At 35.8% G+C, this 13,251-nt stretch overlaps 1 protein-coding gene across 1 annotated transcript; it reads right to left on the bottom strand.

The window, feature by feature from the left end:
* Nucleotides 1-8,653: 8,653 nt before the first annotated feature.
* LOC116169708 (lipase 3-like) lies at nucleotides 8,654-10,591 on the bottom strand. The gene is made up of 7 exons (XM_031485859.1): nucleotides 10,273-10,591; nucleotides 10,034-10,223; nucleotides 9,873-9,987; nucleotides 9,578-9,827; nucleotides 9,381-9,536; nucleotides 9,105-9,335; nucleotides 8,654-9,058 (listed from the first exon to the last, which is right to left on the bottom strand). Exons 1-7 carry the CDS (start codon nucleotides 10,432-10,434, stop codon nucleotides 8,906-8,908), a joined length of 1,257 nt encoding a protein of 418 aa, XP_031341719.1. The 5' UTR covers nucleotides 10,435-10,591; the 3' UTR covers nucleotides 8,654-8,905.
* Between the last annotated feature and the right edge of the window lie 2,660 nt (nucleotides 10,592-13,251).

The following is a 13,251-nucleotide window of genomic DNA, read 5'->3' as shown; positions in this document are numbered from 1 at the left end:
CGTAGGAATGTTATCGATAGTGAATCTTTGTATTCTTTTGGAAAATTATCATTGCTTTTTAAGGATTCAAAAGCAATAAGCATCATTAATCACAATTTACATTGCGATATTACATCAATAGGCATATGATACAATTTTCCTGTGAAATCTGCATACACCTTTTTAAAATAACGCAATACGTTACTTAATGCCAAGTACAATATTCGCAACACGCAATAAAAGAAATACTATTTTGTGTACAATTTCCAACTACTGCGGACGTTTCTTGTTTCTCAATTTCGTGTTATTGACATTGATATAAAATTATTTGAACTTTACCATTATAAGTGATACTGTGCCTTTAGACGTGCATATCATCTTCGATTACTGGAAATGCCACAAATTTCTGTTGATGTCCATAAATTGATGATAAAGTCTCGTACCACTCAGTACAAGCCGATATGTTTTTCAAATACAGTATTCCGAGAATAGAAAGTAAAAAAGTTGAAACGAGGTTAAATTTAAATTATCTTGAACCTGTGATTGACGAACGGACGTTAAGGTGTATGTTATACGTGGTTGGAGAGGTTAAGGTCAATACAAACAACAGTTACCGCGATGCAAAGTGGTTATTATTAAGAACGTCATTTTTCCATTCTACACGTAAAATTGTTTAAAAGTATAAAATTAGTATTGAAAACCTACATTTATATCAGTACCACTTGGTGCCAGGATGTAGGAGTGAAAGGCTCCGTTTATAACATGGGAAGTTTTAAATGCCATTTTAAAAATTGTTAACGCAAAATTACATACTGTTTTATACGCGGTATACCATGAAAATTTATTTCAAGAAGAGTTTATGGCAAAAATAGGAAAAAGAAGCTGCCATTTATACGGGTTTCCACGTATTTCAATAGAATTATTGTCCAATTAAATTGCTTTATAGTTCGCTGTTTTATACCTACTATTGTACAAGATTGCATTACTTTCGGCGTCATGAATATTGTAATTTACATCAATTTTATTACGCAATATGTACAGTTTTGGAAGAAAGTTCAATACGCTGTAGTTACAGATTCAGTGGTAGCAGCAAAAATTGAATCCTTGTTGCCTAAATTTTGCGCATGTGAAGCAAGTTCCTCATTTATAAAATTTTGCAATCATAATTAGAGTTCATAAGTCCTCCCCATAAAGTTTGAGAATTGAGTTCATACTTATTAATTTTGAAAATACGGTGGGCTAACTTCACGCAGTCATTTAGAGTTGTTAAAAGATCATCGATAGTTCAAGTGCTTGATCCAGTTTGATCCAAAATCCTTTTAACTTTTGAATTGTAAGGTTTACCACAAAATTCGATTACGGAAAGTTTCAGGCGAGGGGGGATTACATCACTACCAGAAGACCCATCCGTGTGTCACAGCAAAGATCAAGTGATATGTGCTGTCACGGAACTTACATTTACAAGGGTCGAAGACCCTACTTGCATTAAAATAAAATAGAACCTCTATAATAGGTACTCGCAACAAATTTCAAGATGGCAATCAATCTTGGGCTAGCCCATTAATAAAGAATGTTTTTTATACCAACTACCTTGCGAGGGATAAGGAGTCACCTTATCTCTTTTTTAAAATTTGAAACTTAAAACCTAATGCTCTGGTTTGATTGCACTTTCATGAATACGCAGATGATTTTAATTGATGAAATATCTTAATAAAACAAAGGCGATCAAATTCCATTTTTCTTTGCACATTCCTGGATGTAAAATATTAGTGTGATTCATAAAAACATGCAATGGCTATCTCGTTCTCACGTATCAATACTAGGGATAAATCATACTCGAGATCATACCTAACACATTTTTATACATAATAATTTCAAAATATACACATACTTCTGAATGCGAAACAAAATTTTAATCCAGTCAAAGGAATTGTATCACTGATATTAAATGCAAAATTCCTAATCAATGAAGCAAAATAAACTAAATCCTTTGTTTAGCTTCCTATCAATAAACACAATGCAAATCTGTTTCATGATTCTCATAGGTCGATTCCTTTAGGATTATTAACATTGCTTAAAAAAATTACTTATGCAAATTCAGTTATTGACGTGGTTAATATTCTCTTCCGGTAACAAATTGATCTTGATCTCCTTGGGAAATGCCGATTCCTATAAAAAAATGGAAACAGATCGCTTTGATGGTACAGTTGACTTTTTGCACCACCCTGATAACGTTATCTTCGTGATGAATGCAAAATTTGACGGAAGAAAAGTTCGTATACATTGTGAATCTAATAAGAAACTCGGTGTCAATTTCTCTGAAGTAATATTCGAGATCGTCACTATGGACTGTAATAAAATGCCAATGTTTGGCTGTGTTGATATTAATTTTGCCCAATCTATTAATAGGTTTTACAAGATTTACATTTTGTACTTTTTTATACTTAATTATATGGGAACGGTTTTGAGTCCGTTTGTTCTAACTTTATAAACTATCTTCCCATTTCGAGCACAGAATGGACTTTATGGTATCAAATAGAATGTACCTGTTTAACTGCAAGTATTAACGAAACCTTTTGGTGTAACTTAGTTTTTTTATCGAAGAACCGATATCTACTATTTTTATTTACACTACTTGTGTCTTGATTAGATGATTACATTTGAAATCCTTTAGATTGTTGTATAGAAATTTAGTCATTTATACATCGTAAAGCAGTTTTCTTGATCGTTTATTGCATTTATTTACGGGCGATTCATTGTCGATCAAAATTTTGCTTTCGTTTAGTTAACGTAAATTGAATTACACACAAACCACATAATATTATTTCGTAATGGACGTAACGATGATAAGCTTTTCTAATAAAAGTATAATTTATTTCTATGAAAGGGAAACTAAAATACCTACTTGTACGTCCTTTGTGTCGGTTTTAGTCATTTCCAACCCTCGATTAAATATTAGAATTTCCTTTGAAAATCGAAGATCCTTGACTTCCACAATAGCCACAATTTTGTTTGTTGAGCTTCCTGCACGATCTCGATTCCTTCCTTTAATCCAAAATGTTCAACCCTCTTCACTATTTGCACAATATCTCATCCGATGATAAGGTCAATCTCGTATTAGCAAATACGCAAATATCAAATAGCGAAAATTTTCCGTTTGAGAAACCTAGTATTTACGTCAATGAAAGTAATTCAGCGGTTATTGGATTTCTTTTCCCAGAATAGGAAAAGTTTCGTCTTATGCTAAATTATTCCACGAGTAGATTAACAGATTGACAATAGGGGATCTGAAAGAAAGAAAGGAATAGGTCCACAGACATGCAGATACGTCTTCATTACGTTTGAATTTTCTCACTCCCTTTTCTATTTATAAATCGGATATACCTAAGGGTTGCGCATAGCTTTAAATTCAGTGACGCAATTTAAACCCATTTATTATTCTATTTCTGCTCAAACCTCACGTGGCGTACTAAAGCGTCGTTGGCGTCACTTTATCATTTCGACATCCGTCTTGCTTTACAGATAATTGTCAACATTTTCCAACCCCTAACTTAAAATGGGTGCCATTTATTTTATTATTTGCAAATTCGGTTTTTAGATTGCTAGGAAGGTACAATAAGTGCACTGGGTCACCACTATAGGTGCGTTTGTGGATAATTTTTGGACCCTCAATGGGCAAAAATTTTCTAATGCTTCTGTGTTCACGTTTTACATCGCCCATTTCAACGTTCCTAGCGTTACCAAATGGAACTAATCAGAACGTATAAGCATATTGATATCTCTATCGACCAGCTCTCCCTTACCACCCCTGCTTGAAAATTTAAGTTGTAACCTATCGCTTTCATATAGGAACGCTCTTAAAAAATACTGCTTTTTATGAACACGAGAAAAGACGCCTTTGGACATGTTCACACTTTATTCAGAGAAACGGTGTATTTTTTGTGAATTCAGTAATTAATGCAACATGTGACGTTAATTGTATTTTTAAAAAATCAATTGAATCATTACCATTGAATAAGTAATGATTTATTTATTCAATGGTAATACACAGGTAAGGCCATCGGTTAATTTACAAACTGAGCGAGGGAGAACTTACGAAGTTTCTTGCCCCAATGTTCAATTAACATGGTTTAATTTACACCAATGAAATAGCATTTTTCATTTGCTTGGAAAATCTCGAAAATAAGGTTCCATATTTTTGCGAAGGCTAAATATCGACGAAATTTCAACTCGATAACATAAAAAATGCGACCTGTAGAAGGCGAGAAAGCGTTACACACACGCACATACTTTTAATAATCGCATTTTCCTTCCAGGTACCCCATCCGGAACAACAGCAGGATTAACTCATTTACTTTTAAAGATTTTGTAAGAACGAAATCATTTTTTTGTAGTAAACCCTAGCGGATGTAGTTACCGTGTAGTTTTCTGTAGTACGCCAACAACTTTCTTTATTCTTTTTTTTACTGGATTTGGATTTTGCAGGTGCCGACTTTTCTTCTGCTTCTGCAACAAGCGACTGAATGGACAAGGTATTGTCTTTTTCAACCGAAGTACAAATACAAAGACGGCGATTTTTATAAGCAAACGTCAAGTGACATTTCCATAATAGTCATGGAATTACGATTAAGCTGCCCGCTTAATTAGATTAATTAGAATTTTATTTCATTCCCTTACACATATAATTTTGAAGATTTACTTTGTAATGGTCCCTAACATTGCAAAAGGTTCTTCTTTTGAGGCGTTTTTATAAATTTTTGTAGAAAAACGAATTTGATGGCATTCCTAATTTGTCCATTGCTGGACATTTGTCCCACACCAAGTAGGTAAATTAATTCGAAACATTTGATGGTTTTTCATTAACAAGCATAAATTGATTATTTTGTTCCATTATTAAAGGTGTATTAGCTACAAGCTAAACATAATTAGAACTCCTCAGTTGTACTTTTGATTTCATTCCAACCCTTTTAAGAGGGGGTATCTGTGACCATATGTACGTAAGGAAGCTGTCATCATTCTGTGGAAAACTAAAAATGTGTCATCCTCATCGTGAATCGTGATTAATGCATTTTGAAATTACAATGGTGGGATAATTATGGGTATATGAAAGTTATGTGCTTGGTACAAATACAAACTTACAGGTTCAAGGAATTCGTAAAAGAATGCATTGCATTCATTCCACATATAAGCGTTCTCACAGTTTTCAATTGCAATTCGTGCACCTATACTATTCTCATCCCTTTTTAATACGCCGTCACCTAAACTATATTTTTCTCATCATCTAAAGATGCTTGGCTAGGTATATGCTTACGCAGAACCGGTCTAACAAGAATCCTAAGTCAAAATAAATAAAATCAACAGTTTTAAGTAGTAATGAAAACAAGTCTCTTCTTTACAACTTCAACTTGCCACAGCACAGCCTCCTTCATCCTCAATTCAATAAGCATTGAATTATGGATAGAAGTGTGCACGTAAACGTGATTACTTGATCTCGTTCGCATACTTTCAGTATTTACCTACGCGTGAAACGTATCAAAACGTGTTCGACATGTTTCTTTACAAAACGTGCGGACTACCCCAAGAAAATGAAAGGTGTTGTAGGTACCACGTCACCATGTGCAGTCGTCGAAAATACATGTCCTTTAATCAGATATCGTCAGTCTTTCACCAAGTATGGTATTTAACTTCCGTTGCCGGAAGAAAGTGCTGATGGAATGTGACGGGAAAGGCATACTTTCTGAAAAATATCTCTTTTAGTTGCTTTTATTGTGCAGTTTGTTTATTAATAGTGAATTGGCACAACTACCAATTTATTAATATAAATTTAAAACTTCGTCTTAATGATCTCTTATATGAATTCCTAAAACTTGATTTTTTACAAAATCTTTTAAAATTACTGAGGTGCCACCGAAAAACTGAAAATGTTAAATTTCGTTTTCATTTCGCATAGCTTAAACAGACGGAAATCGACGTTTCCCGTTAGCACCTTCTATGGGCATTTCTTTTTTGGAGAATCTGAATCTGTGATAAGAATTTTCGTAACACGCTAGATGTATCAGCTACAAGCGACTACTTAATTCTTAGCTCTTATGGGCGCCACATTGGATTTTTACGGAATGCGATAGAAACAAAAAAAAAAGAAATTCATTTGAACCATAGCCGAGACTATAGCAGAGCTATAGCCATGTTGATTCAGCAAGGTCTAGTTACCCGTGGATGTTTTGTTGACAACTGAATGGAAAACATGTGATTTTGAAATTTTTTTTGAAAATTTATAGAAAAGTACAGAGTGTGACGTCATTATTTTTCTCTGTTTGCCCTCTACCTCATTCCGTAAAAATGCAATTGGCACCCATAAGAAATGTGACAGTAATAGCCTGTAGCTTCTACATCTAGTGTCCCCTACGGAGACTCTAATAACAGATTCAGATTCCCCGAAAAAAAGTGCCCCCAGAAGGGCTTAATATGTATGCTAGTGAAAATATCTACAGGGTGTTATTTTTTCAGGGGCATGTTCAGTTTTCTACCCCTGAACTTTTTTCCGTGCATCACTGGTAAATTGTGAAATAAGAATTTGATTTTCTGATTTATTTTAAAACTTTTTGGTCTCTTGTAATTTATTCGTATCTGTGACCGTTGCCGGCGGAAAAAAATAATAATCAATTTTTGGTGGTAGGCTAACTAGATGAGACTAATTTTTAAAATGATCCAGTGTAGATGATATTTGGATAATATCATGCTTTTATAAGTTTTGTTAGTTGGCATTGCAAAATTGTGAATGTACGGTAGAAGTATAACACTCTGTAGATCGATAACAAAGCATTTGCGGACATATGTTTATATGACCTTTTTTTTTAGTCATAAAATAAGCCAAAGAATTAGCCCCTTCTGTTTTTACTCTAAAGAAAGTAACAACCCAGATCATTAATTGTAATTTTCCAAAAACCTCCGTTTTAAATGGTAGTGCAATGGTAGTATTTACCGATCCCGGTTTAAATTTTACTAAATGGAATTCCTTTATTCGGTTGTATAAAAAAAATAATCGTAAATCAATTTCATGATTATCAAGGAATGAACCCAAGAATTAAAAGGAAAAGTAGCAACATACTTACTGCAAATAGGCAACTTACAATACACGGTTTGAAGTAAATCTGTTGCAGGCCATCTACCTACCGTTACCTACTGAAAAGGTTTTTAGGGGAATTTTTCGAAAGAAAAAAAGTTCCACTTAAGTTATGGTTTTGTCCGTCCGTCCCGCGTCCGTCTGTTATTCGTCTAACTCGAGAACGAAAAGAGCCAGCGATGTCCAACCTTCACCAATCGATTGCTAGGAGTTCAAGAATCAGTGGTATTGAATATGAGCCGGATTAAAAGTCGTGTTTCCGAATGCAGGCAAAATTGTATGTGATTCTTCGTATCTTGTTATTTACTAATATCGCGCCAATGCCAAAGCTACATCCCCAGATCATTCTACCCATTTACTGGAGTTACCGCCTATTTGGCGTTGTTTAGTCGCCTCTTACGACACGTAGTGCCATCTGCAGTAGGGTTATCCCCGACCCTACACGGGTAAATCAAATATCGACATTACCTAATATACTTACTATAAGAACATACGAATAAAATAATCTTGACAACCTTTAAGTTCTCGTTCGTAGGGTGAATTAATCATTATTTCTATCTATCCCCGACCCTGCACGGGTAAATCAAATATCGACATTACCTAATATACTTACTATAAGAACATACGAATAAAATAATCTTGACAACCTTTAAGTTCTCGTTCGTAGGGTGAATTAATCATTATTTCTATCTATCCCCGACCCTGCACGGGTAAATCAAATATCGACATTACCTAATATACTTACTATAAGAACATACGAATAAAATAATCTTGACAACCTTTAAGTTCTCGTTCGTAGGGTGAATTAATCATTATTTCTATCTTACAGTGACTGGGCGGTGTACCATTTCGATTTTCTCTACAAGCTCATTTTATTTCTTCCTCTGTCGCCTCTAATTCTTGACACTCAAGCCCAGACATTTGATTCTTTTTGAATTTAGTTCCTTCTCAATTTATTATAATTCCTTGTACTTATTGCATCGTTTCCATTATCATTTGCTAGTCCCAATATTGTCCTCATCCTCAACCTTCGTTTCAAAAACAATTAGCTTGTGTCAGTTTTCATCCGTTATCGTTAATAATCACTTCGACTGTTTTATTTAATTTTCGTTTCCTTTCCTAATGATCTGCTGCATAGTTTTTCTGTTGGCGTTAAAAACTTGCATTTTGGATCTACAGGGTGACCAGGTGAAAATGACCATTTGAAATGGTTGCCTTGCACCAGGGCTGAGTCGAGCGTTCTAAAAAACCGCTCGAGCGCTCTAGTTGTCTTTGTCTTAAAAATGCTCGCGAGCATCGAGCATATTTGCAAAGCGAAACCGCTTGCGAGTTCCGAAAAGGAGTGCTCGAGCGGTGGTTGATCGCGAGCGCTAGGGGAAAAGTGCTCTTGAGCGGAAAATTCGCTCAAGAGCAGAAAAAGCGCTCGGGAGCGGAAAAAACGCTCGCGTTAATACTTAATCCTTCAACGCTTGGGGCGGTTAAAAGCGCATGCGAGCGAAAAAAACTCTCAGGAGCGGAAAAAACGCTTGCGAGCAGAAAAAAGCGCTTGAGTGTCGAGCACTTTAAGTAAACTTTATTATTTATAGAAATACTTTTTTGAAATTTTAACCGAAGATTCTTCTAGTAAAGGCAACATATCGCATATTTTAAACATCACGTTTGTTGCACAAGAAGGTGAAGATTAACGTACCATATTAGAATTCGTTGATTGTGGAGATCTTTGCGCAACTTAAATGTCTACGTTTCACTTCTGGAAAGTCTCCTAATCTAATCTAAAACAATTTAATTAGGTAGAATACACCATTAACGAAATCTCTGTATAATATCTATCAAAGGTTTATACACAAGTGTGGCCGCATCCCTTCCCCACAGAAAGTCAACGTGGTTAAAATATTTAAACGGCACTTTATACGTTCCTATATTTATCTGCACATCTTTGGCTAATCGTAATACATCCTGCAAAAAAGTTATCGCACTACTTCCGTTTCGAAGTGGAACTGACCTTTTCATCTGCTAACCAATCATTTTCACCATACATGAAGTAAGCGGGAACATTGATACTACTTAAATTGTACAAGGGAGGTGTAGATTTGCCATACTGAGCGAGATTACCCTTTTCTCCATAATCAAACTGCATAAAGTCTCCATTGTGACGTATTTCTTGGGCGTAGTGAATAACAGTCTTGGTCGAGCTTCCAGCTGGAGCGTGTGCTAGAATGTCTGGAAGCATTTTCTGGAAACAAAAAATGTAGGAGTCGCTAGGAGAGTTACCCCAAACCTTGTCCAATTGTAGTTTGTCAAAGCCGCATACCAAAAATATCACTTGCTCGCATATCTCTTTTTCAAATTTAAATTGGCGACAATTGTAGACTAGAACATCCATAATTAAACCATGTGGTAGGAATTCTCGTAAGCCTAGATGTTTGGCTATCCACTAAAATAGGCAATGAGATGGGGGTAAAACAACCGAATTACCTGTATATCATTAACAAACGGTGCAAAGTACCGGATGGGAGATGTAATATAAGTCATGTACGCTACAGGTGCCAGACCGGCCATTACTTTAACATGTTTGTGGGTAAATTCTGGAAGCGTGGAGGCCATTGAGTAAAACATTGTTGTTCCCATTGAGTGTCCAATATAAATTATATCGCCCATCAGTCCGGTTACATTAGATACGTAAGCTAAGGCGGTCGGTAAATCGCGTACTCCCATTTCATGAAACCTGAAAGCCTCCCAGTAATGCATCTTCAATAAATGCTTTAATTACGTGAAATTCCAGAACTCGTCAGTGTTTGTAGGTAACCAAGCGTGTGCTCTGGAATATGTATTTCCTCTCGAGTTACCCAACCAAACGTCGTAGCCCAAGTCGGACAGTATAAACGCTAAAACACCAACATTCAGCACGATGAAATTCGTCTAAAAACTTACCCAAGGATTTATTGTCAGAAATAACAAAGTCAGCACTGCTGCTTAATAGTCCATGTTGGAGAAATACCGGCTGCTTTCCCTGCGTCCCATTCTTACTTTGTGGAATTCGATGGATCGTGAGTAAATATCCATCGGTGGTTTGCACAACGTGAGATTCAGACCGGTATCCGTGTCGTCGAATTATTTGAGGCTGCCAGAATAAACAATACAACATTATTTCAAGGTTCGCGGTTACTTACTGTTGTTAAATATATGTCAGGATCAGGCTCATCACCACCATTATGTAATAAATTACCGCTAACAGTTCCACTTTGATCTTCAAACTTGGTAATTATAACTTGCGAATGGCAGATAGACAGAATTGCACTCACAAGTGCACTAGCTAGTGTTTTTCTACCCATTGTATCTCGTGATCGTCACAACTTGAACGTATATACCTAAGAAGCGCTTAACTATGACTAATTTACTCTTGTTAACATTTAAGATTCAATGACGTTTCAATGTACAAAACTGATTCATATATTGTACTTCAGTGGAGTATAATTATAAACATTGTAATCGTTCGTGGCGCATCTTTTACTCTAAATAACAGACATTTAACCGGGGTCAATGGTGAAAATAGCGTTATCAGTTGGAAGCATGCATTAAAATTATCGAATCCAAAGCTCGTCATCTCACAGATTGTGCGTAAAATCATTGAATAAAAACCATTGCACCCTTTTATATTTAAATTAAATGTATTTTCAATTTTACTTTCACAATTTCAGTTTACCGGCCGCGCCTGTCACTTTACCGGTCGCATCTGTCACTTTTCCGGCCGCGGGCCGCCCCTGTCACATTGCTAAATGTCTCTAATGACATTAAATCATAAGATGTACCTATATATGAAAATTGGAATTTTTCATTAAAATACGATTTCTGGTAAAATTTCATACAAAACTCGTCAGTAAAATGACACTACTTGACTCAAAAATTAAAGTACTCGGCCCACAGTATTTCCTCACCAATAGTGTGTCATTTTCTAACTCTTATGTAAATAACTTTTGACGCCTTTCGCTCCCGATTTACCGCCAGAAGCCTTTACGATTAGGTATTATGTAAAGTATAAAGAAAAATATATCCAAAAACGAAAATGTCAAAATCAGACATAATTTCAATTAATTCAAACTTACGTACCCCATTAATAAATGGGTTTAGGATTGCAATATAGGCAAAACAAAGATAAGTACCTAATCAAATTGACATATACCTATCTAAAAAGAAAGGTGTTAATAAAGAGGACTTCTAGGAAAATAAATTTACCTAAAGATGATACTGTCACTCCTCATTCGCGTAAAGACGCTTAGATAATTAATTTAAACAATTTTAGCGTGATGGCTCTGAAATTTTCCTTTTCAAATCAACATTTTCAGAAAGACCGACCCGTCAGTTCAACGACAAAAGCAAAAGTGATAAGAATGCTCATGACACCAACTACTCCCAACTTAACGCACTAAACGCGCATGCAGTTAGTTACACAAACCAAGAGTTGTCACGTCAGAAACCTTTGCGGGCGTACGTAATTGACCACCACCACTATCCAACTGAATTTTTTACCTCGCTGGAATTGCGCGAATTATCCCTATACAATCTGCATTTAAAAGTTGGATCGTTAATCATTATAGGTTGCGAAAAATAAACCAGCCACGTCTTAGTAATGGCCAGTGGCGTATACAAGGGATGGGGTTTGGGGGTTCCCCCCCCCCCCCCCTTTGGGTGATGCGCTCTCGCCTCGACACTTGCATATTGCAGGGCACCCACAAAAACAGCAAAGATGCTACGCGACAAGTCAGGGATCTGACTACTAAGTATACTTACAAATGAAGCAAATTTCCAGAAGCACTAAAATTTAATTTTCAAGGATGATTCAAATACCTAACCTGCTCGGCGCGAATATCCTAACCCCCCCCCCCCCCCTCGATGACATTCTGGATACGCTAATGGTAATATGGCATCCGACATGCGGCCATAATTTCGAATAGGGATTCTACAAAGGCGAAGACGTTTTGATTCCACTACTGTGAGATCAATAAATAATAATTTTAATTTGGAAAATCCGTGTTTTACACAGGGCCATCAATGACAGGGCCAATTGTATGTCGCCTGTCCCGGGTCGGAAAACTTTTAATTTTATTTACGCGCCAGAAAACAAACCTAACAATTTTATTTATTATCCCTCTCTTGTTCTGGGCCCTCAACAGGCTTGCGCCCAATTACAGAGTGACCCGCATAATGCTATTTTAGAGGTGCCTCTGGCCCTCTGCAGAGGGTCTTAAGTTCTGTATCATGCAAAAAGCATTACAATAATTATAAGCATATAAGCACGTTTTTGAAATAATTTTTTTTTAATTACTTATTCCAATTCGAATTGAACATTCATAGCTAAGACGGGACAAAGTCTGTCGGGTGAACTAGTGTCAGATAAATCAAGATAAATGGAAACATCAGAAACATGTTCGTTTTCAAAGGGGGATTACATTTGTTGTAGTAATTGTAATGGATTTCAAACGAATCATTGAATAAAAATTCAATGTATACCTACCTAATGTGAGGCATAAGTAAATTCGAAATAAAAATGAAATGTCCGTAGGAACTAAATATCAATATTTAATTATGACGTCAACATAACAAGAAGTATACGTTGGGAATACATTAGAAATGCTAGAAGGAATACCCTGTCGCATTGCTACTCTCCTAGTACAGCAGACAGATGTTTAAAGTAAAATGGACCAATAAGATACGAGAGCTTATAAAATGCGCCAATAACACGAAATGTAGTTCAGAATGTTCTAACAATATATGGAATTAACATAGGACTACCACATGTGACGCGCTGGAATGTCGTAAATGAAATGTTACATTCATGCATTTCTGCGATCCTGATAGTAAGATAGTTGAATTGAAGTTTTCGCAAGCTCCAGATTGACAACCCAATTTGACACGACGTGTAATGTAAAAAAGAACTCTTTGTGTTTCTGTTTTTTGTATAACGAAATGTAAATACCTTAGACAAACTGTAAAGTCATCATATTACAAAAAGGGTAGCAGTCAATAATGGTCATATTTACAGAACTCTGTTATCAGACATTTTTGAATTGATATGAGATGGCGCCATGCACAACAAATGGAAGTATACGATTAGTGATAAAAGATTTTGAACATTTAATATATTTATAATA

This window comes from Photinus pyralis, unplaced genomic scaffold, assembly GCF_008802855.1.
Source record: "Photinus pyralis isolate 1611_PpyrPB1 unplaced genomic scaffold, Ppyr1.3 Ppyr1.4_LG4, whole genome shotgun sequence".
Taxonomy (NCBI): Eukaryota; Metazoa; Arthropoda; class Insecta; order Coleoptera; family Lampyridae; genus Photinus; species Photinus pyralis.
Note: the sequence above shows the minus strand (reverse complement) of the source record. Positions and strands in the feature narration are given on the sequence as shown.

Coding starts and splice junctions, on each gene's coding strand:
- LOC116169708 (XM_031485859.1), bottom strand. CDS start 10,434: ATGGGTAGAAAAACACTAGCTAGTGCACTTGTGAGTGCAATTCTGTCT. Junction 9,336..9,380: donor ACAAACTACAATTGGACAAG/GTTTGGGGTAAC, acceptor TTTTGTTTCCAG/AAAATGCTTCCAGACATTCT. Junction 9,059..9,104: donor ATTGGTTAGCAGATGAAAAG/GTCAGTTCCACT, acceptor ACTTTTTTGCAG/GATGTATTACGATTAGCCAA.